This window comes from Pelodiscus sinensis, chromosome 14 (genome assembly GCF_049634645.1).
Source record: "Pelodiscus sinensis isolate JC-2024 chromosome 14, ASM4963464v1, whole genome shotgun sequence".
NCBI classification, from domain to species: domain Eukaryota; kingdom Metazoa; phylum Chordata; order Testudines; family Trionychidae; genus Pelodiscus; species Pelodiscus sinensis.
In genome coordinates this window covers 8,260,746-8,277,138 of record NC_134724.1, presented here as the reverse complement: position 1 = coordinate 8,277,138, position 16,393 = coordinate 8,260,746, and the positions used below count along the sequence as shown (strand labels likewise).

The 16,393-nt window shown below is 43.0% G+C and overlaps 1 protein-coding gene across 7 annotated transcripts in view; it reads left to right on the top strand.

The window, feature by feature from the left end:
* The window catches only part of MEF2A (myocyte enhancer factor 2A), a 186,693-nt gene that overhangs the window by 121,093 nt on the left and 49,207 nt on the right, over positions 1-16,393 (top strand). For 3 of the 7 annotated variants that reach the window (XM_075896958.1, XM_075896956.1, XM_075896957.1), the window contains 2 exons: positions 15,626-15,757; positions 15,823-15,960. In XM_075896958.1, the coding sequence (XP_075753073.1) occupies positions 15,626-15,757; positions 15,823-15,960 (270 nt within the window). The remainder of the gene's footprint in view (positions 1-15,625; positions 15,758-15,822; positions 15,961-16,393) is intronic. The other 4 variants (XM_075896959.1, XM_075896961.1, XM_075896960.1 and 1 more) reach the window with 2 other exon arrangements.

Sequence of the window (16,393 nt, the reverse complement as noted above, 5' to 3'; positions counted from 1 at the left end):
GGTGGTGATTTTCATAGGACTAGGATTTAGGAGTCAAATGAAAAATCATTCCAGCCCTACCTCCTCTCCAATTTTTTTCTGGGTTTTATATTGAATCCCTAGATAGTGGGACACAATTTGGAAATTTGATTTTTGCAAGCCTGTCGAGCACTAACTGTTGTTGTTTACACAGACGTAATCTCAATACTTTGCTTCAAATAGCTCACATAATCTGGGATGCAGCAGAGTGCTTGCATTCAGTAGATATCTAAGTTGAACTAGAAGCTGCAAAGTGGGGAAAGCAAATGTAAAGCATTTCCAAATAAATACTTAACTTTCTCATAAATAATTTTTTGCACAGGTTGTTGAAGGTCTTTACTGTCACATAGATTTGCATTTGGGATAAGTAATCCACTGTACATGCATTCTCCCCCATACAATCAATGAAATTGTTTTAAGCAAAGTGGCTGAATAGTAAGTGGAGATAGGTTGATCTCGCAGTAGTCTAGGACCCTTAACATGGCTTTGATTGTCTCACAGGTATAACTGATAAAATCAAAATGGCTAAGACTTTAAAAATTAGTAACAGAGTGCAGATATTTCAACCTGGTGATATTATGAACTAAAAAGCTGTCAAATTGTAGCTTGTAGCTGTTTCTCTGTTCATAGACATTGTAGGCTTCAGAGTGACCCGCAGACAGGTGACAGTCCTGGAACCTTCCTATACAGATGATATGTAGTAAAGTATATCAAGTTGGATAATGTTGCCGAAATGGAGTAGTTGCTAGAGAGTACCCCATGCTTTTGTTCGTTAAAACGTTTTCTGGTTTAAGTTGTAATTCAGACTTAAGATGGTATTTGTCTCCTCCCTTTTTCGGCTGTCTTAAGTCTGGTTCAGAAGTTCCAAGGTAGCTCTTGTGGTTAGGGCACTAGGCTCTCTGGAGATCTGAGTGGACTTTTTTCCATCCAGAAATTCTCTGTGTCGCCTGAGCAAGTCACTTAATAATCTCTCTGTTTTAATCCCCCCTCTCTGAAATGTGTATATTAATACTTCCTTTCTCTCTCTCATGTTTTGACATTTGAGTGTAAAGAGGGGCTATTGCCTAGCACAGTGGGGCCAAATTTTAATGTAAATAATCTGTGTCTGTCATTTAAACCCCTCTTAAAATCATGCTCTTAGATTTGGGAAATTCCCCATTTTAATAAGAGGTCAATTTAAGAAATTAATTTAAATTCATTGGTGCATACTGTATTATTGCTGTAGAGAGATTTTTCTTCCCACCTGTATCTTTAGATTGGGGTACTTTAATTGTGTCCATTAATCAATATGGAACATGCTCAGGCCTTTTAAATTTTTTTATTAGACTGGGGATGAAAAATGGCCTTTAACTGATTAACTAGTTAAACATTGTTTAACCAATTAACAGATTAAAGGAGGGGTAAAGTGGGTACCTCCCCCCCCCCACCTGGGGTTGTCCAGAGCAGCCCCTTTCTGCAGCAGGCTCCCCATGGAGCTGAAGTAGTCCCCTGCCCATGGCAGATAGGTCCCCACTGATTAACAGTTAACTGGAACCAGTAAGCATTATCTGTTAGGGATGATGCTTACTCGTTAACCTTTCACATCCCTGCTTTGTTCTTCAAGGAATGTCCCCGTGGGTGCTCCAGCTTAGGTGCGCCAGCACCGCTGTGCCCATGGTTGTCAGATTCCTAGTAGCAATGCCCCTCCAGTTGGCTGTGCACGCAGAACTCTGGCATGTGACTATTGGAACTGTCACCCTGTGCGCACAGCCAACTGCCTCCTTAGTCCTCTGACCACTACCGGCTTAGTTACATAGAGCATTCGCTTAGATTCATTGTTGTTCTTTCGGTTACGCTGTAGTTTTAGTGTTTGTTAGTTAGCTAATACCTCCTTCTCTACAGCTATAAAAACCTGAGAGAACAAAGACTGGGAGCAGGGGGAGGGAGGGAGAAATGCTCTCCCCCTCACCCTTGCTTCATAGGAGCCACAGTTTATATACCGCAGTCTCATAGGGCTTACTCATCAGCTAGCCTCCAACTCAGGATTGCCAACTACACTGCCCTCTTGGCAAAATACACACACCACATTTTTTGACTAAGGGTATTTTCACATAGCCATATCCATTCGACAGACACTTTCTGAGATTCACCATAAAAGATTGAAATTTCTAATACAAAGTGCTGCCCTTCAGGCTCTCAAAATCCCTAAGAGTCTTTCCAAATGTTCTGGCAGTGGTAGCAGTCCACCTTGGGGGGAGGGGACATAACCATATTCCCATAACTGAACGATTGCCTTCTGAAAGGCCCTACAGCACTCTACGCACAAGGCAGTAGAGACCACCAGAAAACTGCTCCAATCCCTACGTTTACAGATAAACCAGGAAAAGCGCGTCCTCACAGAAAATAGAGTTCATATGAGTGCACCTGGATTGCACCCAGGCCTTGGCATCATTACTAGAACACAGGTTCTCAGCGATCAAGGACCTTGTGACCCTAATACAGGTCAGCCCAACTAAAACGGCAAAGTGTCTACAGCTACTGTGTCACATGGCAGTGGCCACGTTTGTGGTACCAAATGCCCGACTACATGTGAGACCATTACAGGCATGGCCCAGAACAGTATACAGACCACACACAGATGACCTGAACAGGCAGTTCTCCATGCCAAACAAAACAAAGGCCACACTTACATATTATCATCTAATAAACCATCTTGTTAGTCTTTAAAGTGCTACATTGTCCTTCATTTTGCTTCAGCTACCCCAGACTAACACGGCTACATTTCTATCACACTTACATGGTGGACACTACACTGCAATGCATGCAGTGGGGTACCCTTTCAGCGGCCACCCACAACACGAACAATAACCACAGGCATCTCCCTGATAGGATGGGGAGCTCACCTGGGAGAATGAGTGGTACAAGGCTGATGGCACATGTGCGAGGTGAACAAACACAACTTCCTCAAACTTGGGCAGTCCGCAAGGCTTGTGCCTACTTCCAGCCTGTAACTCAGAATAAAACGGTCCAAATAGTAACGGACAACACCATGACGATGTACTACATCAGTCGACAACGGGGAGTACAATCTTTCTGGTTATATTTGGAAGCAGTGAAGCTCTGGGAGTGGTGCATACCAAGAAACAATACACTGACAGCCACCTACTTCCCAGGCAAAGACAAGATCCTGGCGGACAGTCTCAGCAGAGACTTCTCTCACAACCCCACAATTCTCTGCTATATAACTCGGAAAGTGGGAGCTCCTATGGTAGATCTATTTGCCACCCACAAAAACAAGAAGTGCCCGTATTATTGCTGGCACATGGGCATAGGCATACGGTCATTGGGACACACATTCAGCATAAGGTAAGAAGCGCTACTATTGTACGCTTTTCCACTGCTCTCAGTGATTCAATGCACAATCCTAAAAATCAGACAGGACAAAGTGATGGTCATATTGATAGCCCCAAAGTGGCCCAGACAGGCTTGGTATCCCTGCCTACTGCAGATGAGCACTTAACTACCTTACGCTCTTCTACCATTTTGATCCCTGATGACACGACAGGACGGACAGACACCCCCCAGAAAGAAACATACTTCATCTTCATGCACGTTTAGCAATTGGCAGATGCAGGCGGATGCCAATTACCCAGGGGAAGTAAAACAAATAATCAACTATTGCAGACTTGCAACTAGGAAGACATACAGTCAGAAATGACATTGCTTTACACTATGGGCTACGTCTGCACTGCAGGCTTCTTGCGCAAGAGTGCATCCACGCTGCCATGTGTCTTTGTGCAAGAGCATCCATGGCACTGTGGATGCAGTCTTGCACAAGAAATTTCTGATGGCCATTTTAGCCATAGGGGTTTCTTGCAGAAGAAACCCATGTTGCCCATCCACACTGCCTTCTTGTGCAAGAGGGCTTATTCCTCGTGGGGAGAGGAATAACTCTTGCGCAAGAAGCCCTCTGTTTGACTCCTTACTGTAAATTTACTTGCGCAAGAATGCATGTGCCGTGTAGACACTTGGCAAGTTTTTGCACAAGAATGGCCGTTCTTGCACAAAAAGCCTGCAGTGTAGACGTAGCCTATGGTATTTAGAACACAATCTCACCCCAACAGAATCAGGGGTCTTGGACATTCTGGCCTTTCTACTACATTTGCACAAGACAGGACTATCGTTGAGCTCACTCAGAGTACATCTCTCTTCCATAGCAGCATTACACCCTCCAATACAGGGATACTCTGCCTTCACTCATCCGTCCACCAAAAGATTCCGTAGAGGCCTGCAGAATATGTTTCCACCAAGACGGGACCTGATCCCCACATGGGACTTTAATTTGGTCCTAAGGGCTCTTATGGGCAAACTCTTTGAACCACTGGCCACTTGCTCCCTTCTACACTTACTATGAAGGTGGCATTTCGGCAATTACCACTGCAAGAAATGGTAATTGCCACCCTGGCAAAACCACCCTACATGGTATTCCAGAAAGGCAAGGTGGTACTACATACGCACCCTAAATTCCTACCTAAAGTACTTACCTCGTTTCATTGCAATTAACTGATATACTTACCTGTCTTCTTCCCCAAACCACACAAGAACAACAGAGAAAGGGCACTACACACGCTAGATGTCCGCAGGGCGATTAGCCTTTTATTTGTAATGCACTGAACCTTTTTGCAAATCCCCACAACTTTGTGTTGTCTGTGGAAAGATCAAGAGGGTTACCCATAACCAAGCAAAGATTATCAAAATGGCTATCGGGGTGCATACAACTACCTTACGACATATTCCACAAGGAACCGCCTGCCAACATAAGGGCTCACTATATAAGAGCAATGGCGTCTACACTTGCTTTCTTCAAGGGGATACCAATTGAGGCCCTGCAGGTTTTTTGCCTCCCTCTGTAGCATGGGGTACAGATCACAGCTGGAGGATTCTCTGCATCTTGGGGGTCTTCAAACTATCTGAAGGCTTCAATATCTGAGATATAGGTGAGAGGATTATTCTAGGAGGGGGTGGGTAAGATTCTGTGGCCTGCATTGTGCAGGGGGTCAGACTAGATGATCATCATGGTCCCTTCTGACCTTAAAGTCTGAGTCTATATGTAAGGCCACAGCATGGGACTCAGCGCACACATTCACGCAACGTTATGCAATTCAGACATTTGCCAATAAGCTACACGCTTTGGGTGAACTGTTCTCACAGCTACTAAGTTAGCACAACCAAAGCACCCAGCACCAAGCACAGACACTGCATTGTAGTCACCTAAGGTGGAACACACATGGTGACACTCCTCGAAGAAGGAGTTGTTCAAGATGGTCTCTGTAGGTGCTCCACCCACCCTCCTCCCCTCGGCTTCAGATCCAGTTATGTCCAGGTCAGAGAAGGAACTGAGGCGGCAGTTGGCTGTGCGTGTGGGGTGACAGCTCCAACTGTCACGTGCCAGTGTTCTGCGTGCACAGCCAACTGGAGAGGCATTGCTATTAAGAATCTGCTGACGAAGGGCGCAGCAGTGCTGGCGCACTTAAGGTGGAGCACTCACAGAGACAGCCATCTTGAAGAACTCTAGTTACTACTGAAGGTGAGTAACCTTCCCTTAGTGATTGTTGTTGCTGGTATGTATCATTATGCATTATAAGTTTAATTAAACTGTATTGAATGTTAGCAGCTTGGAAAGAACTCCTCTGATAGCTTCTTCCTTATCCAGCATGTTGGGAAGTCAGGTGGGTATGAAAATTTGTGTGATCATTTGACATCAGTTGTAAGCAAGCAGGCCATAAGAAACCATGTTATGGTATTGAAAGGCCATTTATAAAAGCCTAATTCAGAGTTTGGCAAAATATGATTTTGTTAACTTTGCAACCACTGTAGTCTTCTGAGTGAACCATGGGCAGATATGTATACAGGTTGTCAGATTTTCCAGTCATCTTACTGTGCACTCTTTGTACAGTGTTACAGTGAGCACTGTTGAACTTGTTTTTAAAGATATTTAGTTTGTAGACTACATTAAGAGCAATAATAAAATGTTCATTCAAGTCATCAAGTATTTTGCTTCCTCGAGACAAACACAGATGTACTTTTAACAGGTCATTCATTAAGTAACATTTCTTTTATGTTAATGGATAAACTGCAAGCAAGCATGCCAACCCAAAACTATCTACTGATTATTTATAAACAGGTAAAAAAAATGAATGGAGATGCCTATCTCCTAGAACTGGAAGGGACCTTGAAAGGTCATTGAGTCCAGTCTCTGCCTTCACAGCAGGACCAAGTACCATCCCTGACAGATTTTGCCCTGGGTCCCTAAATGGCCTCCTCAAGAATTGAGCTCACAACCCTGGATTTAGCAGGCCAATGCTCAAACCACTGAGCTATCCCTCCCCCCCCCAAGGTAAGGTAATTCCTTAGAACCCTGTAACAGAGGTTGGGACTCACCACCACGTCGTCTCCTGCTGGTCACTTTGGGAATTAGTTCTTCAGCCTCAGTGCATCCTCTGTTGACTGGTGTCGCATCCTCAGTTACCTGTCAGTTGAATTACTGCAGGCCGTGTGTCCCTCCCAATCCACAGTGCTTTTCCCTCACAGTACTGCTCTGTGGCAGTGCTCCTGCACTCAAGAATGCTCCGCTCCCAGGGAACCCCAAATCCTCTATATACATTTTGCCTCAGTGACCCACTGCTTCAGGGGCAAACTGCAGTCTGAAATGGCCTCTCACCATTGGCAAGGCATGTGGATCTCCTGCCTTGTATACTGACTGCCTCACTGCAGCCCTAATACCTTGGAAGCATGGCCCCAGCCTGAGAGTTTGCCTGGTCGGAGTTCCCCTGCACTTCTCTTTGGCAGGTACCTTCTCCAGCCTCCCAGCAGCCAGGTCCTTCCTGCTCAACAACTGGAGCCAAGAGTGTGTTCTTCTTCAAGTGGTTGCTCATGTCCATTCGAAGTAGGTGTGCGCACCGCGTGCAGTGCGTCTTCGGGAGCGTTTTCCCTAGCGGTACCCGTAGCGCCGGCAGGGCGCCCTCTGGAGTGGCGCCGCCATGGCGGGGCATAAGTACCCCTGCCGGTGCTGCCCCACCTCAGTTCCTTCTTACCGCAGCGACGGTCGTTGGAGCGTCTCCATATCCCCTACATTAAAAGGGGTCGAGAGGCGTTATTACGTCCCAAACTCGGGGCATGATCACCAGTACTCACAACCCACCCCTGGGTCCTTGGTCCCCTTCAGAGAGAGCCCTGCACATAAACGTCCGGGAATTGCGGGCAGTGAGGCGAGCCTGCGAAGCCTTCCTGCCAAGGCTCGCCCACCGCTCGATTCTGGTCCGTATGGACAACACAGCGGCTGTCTTTTACCTCAACAAGCAGGGTGGGACGCATTCACCTCCCCTCTGCAAAGAGGCCCTACAACTTTGGCATTTGTGTGTCACACACGACATTACACTTCAAGCGGAATATCTTCCGGGGTGCAAAAACCTGCTGGCGGACTCTCTGAGCAGATCCTTTGGAGCCCACAAGTGGGCCCTAAAGGACTCTGCCCTCCGCCAGGTTTTCCGCAGGTGGGGTTATCCCCACCTAGACCTGTTTGCCTCGGCAGGCAATGCCAAGTGCCGGAACTACTGCTCGCTGCTGGGGCTGGGGAAATATTCTCGGGGGATGCCCTGACGACCGTGTGGCCAAAGGGCATACTCTACGCCTTTCCCCCTTTTCCCTTGATCTCCAGGGTACTGACCAGGGCGAGGACATTTTGGTCCTTGATCATCCTCATAGCCCCCAGGTGGCCCAGACAGTTCTGGTTCCCCATCCTGGTGGACATGCTGGTCCAGGACCCGATAGCACTCCCTCCAGTCCGGGACCTACTAACCCAGCTCTGGGGCGAGGGAGTCATGGTTCACCCGGATTTCTGGTCTCTCCACCTAACGGCATGGTTTATCCGTGGTTGAACCAGCCGGAAAGGGAATGTTCCCAAGAGGTTCAGATGGTTCTCCTCAGTAGTAGGAAACCCTCTACCAGACGATCGTACGCGGGCAAGTGGCAGCGCTTCTCGTCTTGGGCGTCCCGAAGAGGAGTGCACCCGTCCTCGGCTCCTATCCCATCTATCCTTGACTATCTTTTCCAACTTCAGTCTAGTGGCCTATCTTTCTCTTCTATCAAAGTCCATGTGGCATCTCTCTCCGCCTTCCATGTTGGTACGGCAGGAGTCTCCCTTTTTTCTAACCCAGTGGTTAAACGGTTTCTTACTGGCCTGGAGAAGCTGTACCCCTGGGTGAGGGCCCCGCTTCCCGCCTGGGACCTTAACGTGGTCCTCCACAGGCTTATGCTACCTCCCTTTGAACCGCTGGCCACGTGTTCCCTGCTGCACCTTTCATTAAAGGTTGCCTTTATCGTGTCTATTACATCGGCCCAAAGGGTGTCAGAACTAAGGGCGTTGACTATAGTCCCACCCTACCTTGTGTTTTCCAGTAGCAATGTAAGGTTACGACCTCACCCAGCCTTCTTTCCGAAGGTAGTATCACCATTCCACCTATCCCAGGAGATTTATCTCCCGGTTTTTTTCCCCAAAGCCCCACGCCTCCTCTAAGGAGCGGGCGCTGCACTCGTTGGACGCTAAGAGGGCGCTGACGTCCTACATTGATAGGACTAGACCATTCCATAAATCACAACAGTTGTTTATTGCATTCGCAGACAGGGTGAAAGGGTCGCCTATTTCCACGCAAAGGCTAACAAGATGGGTGGTGCAATGCATCACAGAATGCTATCACCTGGCAGGTAAAACCCCACCCAGGGTGAAGGCACACTCCACCAGGGCGCAGGCGTCCTCGGTGGCCTTTGGTGCCCAGGTCCCGATCACAGAAATCTGCAGGGCAGCCACCTGGTCTTCCTTCCACACATTTGCAACACATTATGCGCTACCTCAACAGGCCAGGGAGGATGCAAGGGTGGGTTCTGCAGTCCTTGAATCTGTAATGTAAATATGTAAAGTTATACATCTGGTTGTCTTGTTCTGGGTTGGTGAATTGGCACTGTTTATTGTTCAAATAAATCTGTTTATTGTTCACCTTCCTTTGTGACTCTGGTGCAGTGACTGTTCCAATCCCTCCTCCTTGGGGTTAGCTTGGTAGTCACCTACTTCGAATGGACATGAGCAACCACTCGAAGAAGAAAAAACGGTTACTTACCTGTAACTGTCGTTCTTCGAGATGTGTTGCTCATGTCCATTCGACTCCCACCCTACCTCCCCTTCGTCGGAATATCCGGCAAGAAGGAACTGAGGTGGTGCAGCGCTGGCAGGGGTACTTATGCCCCGCCATGGCGGCGCCACTCCTGCTGGGGCTACGGGTACCGCTAGGGAAAACTCTCCGGAAGACGCGGTGCACACGGTGCGCACACCTACTTCAAATGGACATGAGCAACATATCTCGAAGAACAACAGTTACAGGTAAGTAACCATTTTTTTTCCTTCACCCCAGGAGCCCTTATTTATATTGCCCCAGTTGGGCCTTAATTAGCTGCTACCTGCCACAGCTGTGAACTCCTTAATCTCAGGCCTCTCCCAGGGCTGGGTTTAGCCCTTGTTAGGAGAGGCTGGGGCAACCAGCTCATCATAAACTCTTTTCAAGAAGGACACCTATTCACTGTACTTTAAATAGAAAAAAATACGAACGATCAGTCAACCCTAAATACCTGTAGGATAGATAATATAATTAATCCAATAAATTGTATAAAGTGAAATGGCAAATACGTAAAACATCAGCCTTCGAGAGTTTGATTTCATCTTCACTGTGGCGACAATATATTGTCTCTACTGGCAGGTTACTAGACATCTTAAGCATTTGGGTCAAGGAGTCCACTAGGAATTAGTCATTATTAGGGCAACAGCAGCATTTTTAATGTCAACCGGTTACTAGATATATTTAGTGTAAAACATGAAGTAAAAGTATCCCCATCTTTTCTTTCCTACACACTGAAAAGTACTTTTGTGCTGTGGGGGAGGTTCATACCTTGTGAAATATGTTTAGACTCTTGGCAGTTTGTTTTTCTCTCTTAAATTAATGTGTGTTTCATAACTACCAGCTTGAAACACTTCTGTTAAGTTGCATATAGCATCTACTATAAAAACATTCAGTATGCTTTACTTTTGGAAACAGAGGTTTGAATCCTGAGTGCAGTCTTTATTGTATCTCAGTGGCATTTGACAGCTAGCTTTAATCCTTCGAGAGCCTGAGATACAGGTTAAAATTTGCCAGATACTGAAAATGTTCCAGTTTTTAGAATAAAACTGTCTTTTGCTAGATAGAGGCATGCAGCAGTGACACTGATAAGCTTTCAAGCAATAGACCTTCTTGCATCTAAGGTTGATGAATAGCTCTTTCTAAAGTGGGATATAATGAATCATTGTACAAATAGCCAGTCCTGATATTTTATGATTTATTTCAAACCTCTTAATTTCTGGTAATGAATACCAGAGAGAGCTTCCCCACACATACTGTAATATAGGATCAAAGACTATAATCATTCCCAAGTGTCTTTGCATTTCATCACTTTACTCAGAATTATTGTGATACCTTGATATTCTGGACAATATATTGGTAAATAATTTATAAGAAAACTTTTTAACTGTTATAGTATTGTTATAGGCTTACCTTACCAAATAACTGGTTAAATAGTCACATCCCAAATGAGCACTACCGTGGACAAAGGAAAAAAACAAACATAGATCTATTAACACAAGTACAACATTTTGGATAGTGACACAATGAGGTTTTTTCAAAGAAAATGCAGCTAATACAATAAAATAAAAACTAATTTTAAAGTACACTCATTCAGCGAGAGCTCTAAAGTTGTAGTAGTGATAGTAGACAGTAAAATAAATGTTAAGATATGTTAAGTACTGTTACACGAGCCAGTCCACTGCTTCCTCTGTTTGTGTTCATATCATAAATACTACCATGGCAATTAATACTAATTGACATTCTTGTAAATGTTAGCAGCATAATCCAGGATTGAATAGGGTATCTAAATTGTTTTGTGCCTAGTGAGGAGGCCTCCAAACTAGGCTTTTGGCAAGTTAGAAGACATGGAGCGAGCACTGATGCTATCAGGGTTGTATATTTCCCGTAAAAGAATTGACCAAGGTGTTGATCTAACAATAAGATGTCAGAGAGAGGTTCAGCAAAATATTGGAACATTTGTACTGCTGTCCAAATAACTTTTAAAAACCTTTAAAACCATCACTGCCATCCTCATGCAGTGTTTCCTCATACCAGCGATTACAATAAAGTCAACCCAAAACCATCATCCATTGAGTTGTGTACATACAGATTCCACATCTGCTGTTGTTTGTTCTAAGCACTCATGGTGAATTTCTTACAATAAAAATCCTGTAATTCAACTAATAAATGATCCAGATAAGCACCCAAGCTAGAAAACCACATTTAGGAGCTCAACATAGTGGATTAGAAAATAACTTTCAGAAAAGGCTTTCAGAATCTTTGGCAGGAAACCAGCAAAGAAAATGAAAATAGCACAGATTTATTGTGAGGACGATGTATACTTCTGAAATAAGCCAGAAAATAGGAATTTGTGTTCTTTCTTTATCATGCTTAAACATTCCATTACAGAACAGGAAATGAAATACCAGTAAAAGAAGTACTCATTGTTCTAGTTATACTGAATTCCAAAATTTAAAATTTGATGTTTAGTACCATTCAAATATTTGTGTGGCCCCACTTCCCATATTTATGAAAAGATTATTTAGTCATATTTGGGGTTTTTTTTCCTCTCCTTATGCTTTATTTGCATGGATCAAAAACTTTCTCAGGGTTCATGATTGTATCCAGGAAAGAATTTTGCAAGGATCACTTACTTACATTCAGTGTTGAAGCAATAACTTAAAAAATATAGAGGGTGGAGCCTGCTCTTGTTTATGGAATTTTTCTTTCCTGCATAAACAGATTGATTCCCAGTAGTCATGAACTTTCTGTTTTTTGAGAGCGCCTGTTATCATGACTAACTTTGTAGCCTGTGAGAAAACTGAGGCTGGCTTGTCTCCCACAGGCTTCGCCTGGCCTTGTTAACAGATTACAGCATTCCACTTGTTAGTACCAGCCATACAGGAGAAAGTTTTACTATTATGCTACTGGATAGTGATAAGTAGACAGTCTTTTTAGGCAGTTAAGTCCTCAAAGTGACAGTTCATGTATGGATGATAAAGAGACAGAGCTTTGGATATCAAACAAAAACTTGTATTTATCTTTAATAGTGAACCAGCCATAGCTTTAAGTTCCATAACAATGACACGAATCCCATCTGGAGTGAAGGTTTCCAGATTCTTCAAGTGGAGAGATACTGAGGCATTTTACTTCCTTGTGAGTCAGAGTAGCATTAACCCCATTGTTATCAGAATGAAAAATAACTAGTGCAAAGTGGGTAGTTGCGTTGTTCCATATTTAGCCTAATATGTACACTTTAATAGTTTGTTACATTTCTAAACTTCAGTGCTGGTGGGCAGCACTGAAGGATATGCATTGAGAAAATTAAAGAATTGAATTATGAAGTTTCCACTTAAGTTGTATTGATTATTTGGGCATTCTGAATAGGGATGTAAGTGACTAATCAACTAGTCGCGCCCTCTCCCCCCTGCTGCCTCTCTGAGGCAGCGAGGAGGGAGTTCTGGGAGAACCACTGGCTTAAAAGCCAGTTCCCCCCAGCTCCATGGGAGGGAGCGGGGCGCAGTGGTGGAATTCCATCTCTGAAATGTACAAGAGTCTCCGCTGGGGCTCTTATACATTTCAAAGTGAAAGCGCCGCATTGAGCCTGGGATCAGCAGGGGACTCAGAGTCCCCCGCTGGCCCCAGGCTCTAAGTGGCATTTCAGTCTTTGAAATGCACAAGACCCCCTGCTGGGGCCCTTGTACATTTCAAAGGCAGAAGGTAGCATGGCACTTCCGCCTTTTGAAAAGTAGCAACAGCTGGGCAGGCCCTTGCTACATTTCAAAGCGGAAGTGCCCTTATCGACTAATGGAATAGTCAAGGAACTTCCATTTCTTCAAGATTAATTAGTTGATTAATTTAATTTTAACATCCCTAATTATGAGAGAAACAGTAACAAAATTCCTAGATTTTAAATGTAATTACTATAAAATATTTGGCAAAATAATTTCAAATATTATAAAAATCAAAACTCTCATAGTATTTAAATATAGAATATAAAGTATAGACTGAAGTTTTCCCAGATATCCACTGTACATTTCTTGCATGCTGCCTTTTTCTAATTTGTTTGAACATAAAGTAGTACTTTACTATAACATATGCTACTGCTGCTCCTAAAAGAGTGCTGAGCACAGAATGCACATTCTGATCTATGTACAGACATAACCTATTCAAATTCTATTTATAGATTATAAAGGTTAAATGTAATCCAGATTATAGAGTGTTAACATTTTCCCTGCTGATACCAAAGTGTAGAGGACTGACAGTCTGAACTTGTTGAGAAGGGTTGGGAGGGATAACAGTCTCCGACCTTCAGAGTTCTAAAAAGCAGGCCCTTGTATGGCTAAGTCCACATAAGTGTCCACCTGATTGGTTAGACCAGCAGAGTTCAATGCCGTGACAGGTGTTAGAGAAAGCTACACCTGTTTTCCCCATATGCTGATTTAGTGATTAAATTTTTGTGGGAGTTCCAGGCAGTGTGTGTGTGTATGTGTGGGATACACAACACATGCCAAGTAAATTGAGAAGGAATTATATCTCACTAATGATGACTTGTGTTCTTTGAGAATCTCATATTACATAATTGAATTTCGCAAAGTGTTGCCTTACCATTAGGAAGTGAAATTAAGCAATCTGTTGCTAACAAAATAGTATGTACAAATGCTTATTTTTTAGCAGAAGTGCAATTGGTTGTGCACTTTATTCTTAGGTTAAGATGAACATTTCTTTGAAGAAATTCAGTCACAGATATTTGTATAGTTTGTTTACCATGCTGATAGTGTGACTCCTATCATCTCAAGATACAGGCACCATATTTTGTTTAATAAAGTATTGATATATACTTTTACTAATCCGAAAATGGAAGATAACATTTTTTTACAGAAAAGCTAACAAATAATTGTACAGAGATTATTCTTCTAACCATAGATTCACTGATAATTGTTGGATGGAAATTCAAACCATGACAGAACCAAACACCTTTCAGGTTGCTTAGGAAACCTACAGAAAGCAATATCTCTATAGTACATAAAATGACAGCTTTGATTTAAATTTGTGGAGTTAGGTTTTTATTTGTAAGACCAAAACAAGTTGGATAAAGATGAATTGTCTGTCCAAATGAAGACACACTTTGCACCACTGTTCTCTCACATTTCTGACAGTTAAATGTTTATGATTATATATAATTTTCTTTAACAGTTTTCTAAACTTGTGAAACTTAGATATTCTATTTAAACAAAAAAGAAAATGAGCTTGCTTGGTCTGTACATTTTCTAAACTAACAATCCCAAGAAAAAATATGAATTGAAGAATGAATATGCTTTACAAGATCTTATAGGCAAGAGAGCCATAGTTCAAAAACCTGTCTCTTGGTAGCTGATATCATAGCAGAGAGATGAACATTAAGGGGAATGTTGATGCAGGTCCATATATAATAAACAGGGAAAGTCCCAGCGAAGCAACACACCAACTCACTGCAGAAGATGCACATGTGAAAAAAGCTCATGTTTGGAAAACTGCGGCATATTAGAAAGGGATTAAATGGTTGCATTTTGAAAATTGTTCTTCTTGGATTGTTGTACAGGTATTTTTTCTGATGTTATATGCAGAGTGACTGAAGGAAATTGTGCCTTAGCTAATCAGCAAATTGTTACAAACTTAGTTAGAACTGTTCAATAATACCATTAATTTGGAAATTTTACTCACTGTATTCTACACCATTAATGTTCCTGTTGTCTAGTGAGAAATTTGGAAAGCCAGCATTAATATTTTATTAATACAAGGCCAATAATTTATTGTCGCACAGCATCCTCCTTACAGAGTACATTGTTTAAAAAAAAAAAAAAAGTCATTGCTGATGATTGTGCTAATACAGGAAATAACATTTTATTATCACTAACAATTCTTACCTCTTGCTGTAACCTTCAGTGCTATTTCTATATGTCAAATTGCTTGATTGTATCAGCCGATAGCCAGGGGCAGATGACCGTTTTGCAGGGCCCCGGGCAGCGTAATTCTGCAGGGCCCCCCCTTTGCCACGGCGCATGCGCAGTGACACCATGCGCAGCGGCGCCACAGCGCATGCACGGGGCTTTCTGAAGAGCGGGGCCTGGGGCGGCCGCCCAGTTCGCCCTGCCCTATATCCGCCCCTGCTGGTAGCTTAAGCAAAGGCTGGGGGTCTACGTTATGATAGGTTATAGTAGGTACCCATGAGATCAGAGCTTTGAGAGGGTATCCCTCGAAGTGCATCTTCCATAGTGGTGCCCTGTGTAGCTACTTATTTTGAAAGGCCAAGGTTATGTCTTAAATTGGATTGCATTTCTGACAGTTTTATGTAGTTTCAGTGGCTCTGAATATGATTCAGTTTACAAAAAGTCTTGGCAAGTTAGTATTATTTGTATGTGAATTTTCCAATTGTATTTCAGACTTTAAGAAAAAAAGGCCTTAATGGTTGTGAGAGCCCTGATGCTGACGATTACTTTGAGCACAGTCCACTATCGGAGGACAGATACAGCAAACTAAATGAAGATAGTGATTTTATTTTCAAGCGAGGCCCTGTAAGTACTTTTATTTTACCTCTACTTTTTATTTGTTGATTCTTTTTATTAACTTCATTATTTAGGCTCTGAACAAGAAGGAACACAGAGGGTGTGACAGCCCGGACCCTGACACTTCATATGTGCTCACCCCACATACAGAAGAAAAATATAAAAAAATTAATGAAGAGTTTGATAATATGATGCGGAATCATAAAGTCACAGTGAGTACTAAAGAATGGCTTGTGTTTTTATCATGTGCATGAGAACTTTCACTTTGTTTTGCTTATCATTGAATACCAAAGTAAAGATAAGATTGTTCAATGGTTTATGAAGCAGAAATACCTATTATGATGTGTACGTACCTGTGTGTGAAAGAAATTGTGAATGTTGTTTGTGTGAAACTATCGTGTAAAGTAGGAATTCTTAAATTTTCCTGGAGGGGTCTGGAGGCCCCCTCCTGTGCTCCCTGAAGTTTCATACTTGTTTATGACTCTCAGGAACTCATACCTCTTCATAAGTGCTGCCTGAATGATTTTTTTAACTATGATGGGATGTAAAATAACTTGTATAGAGAGATTTTAATTTTTGTTACCCCTCTGAAAAATATTACAACAAATGATGAGTTAAAAATATTTCCTAGGAAGATGTCCTCCT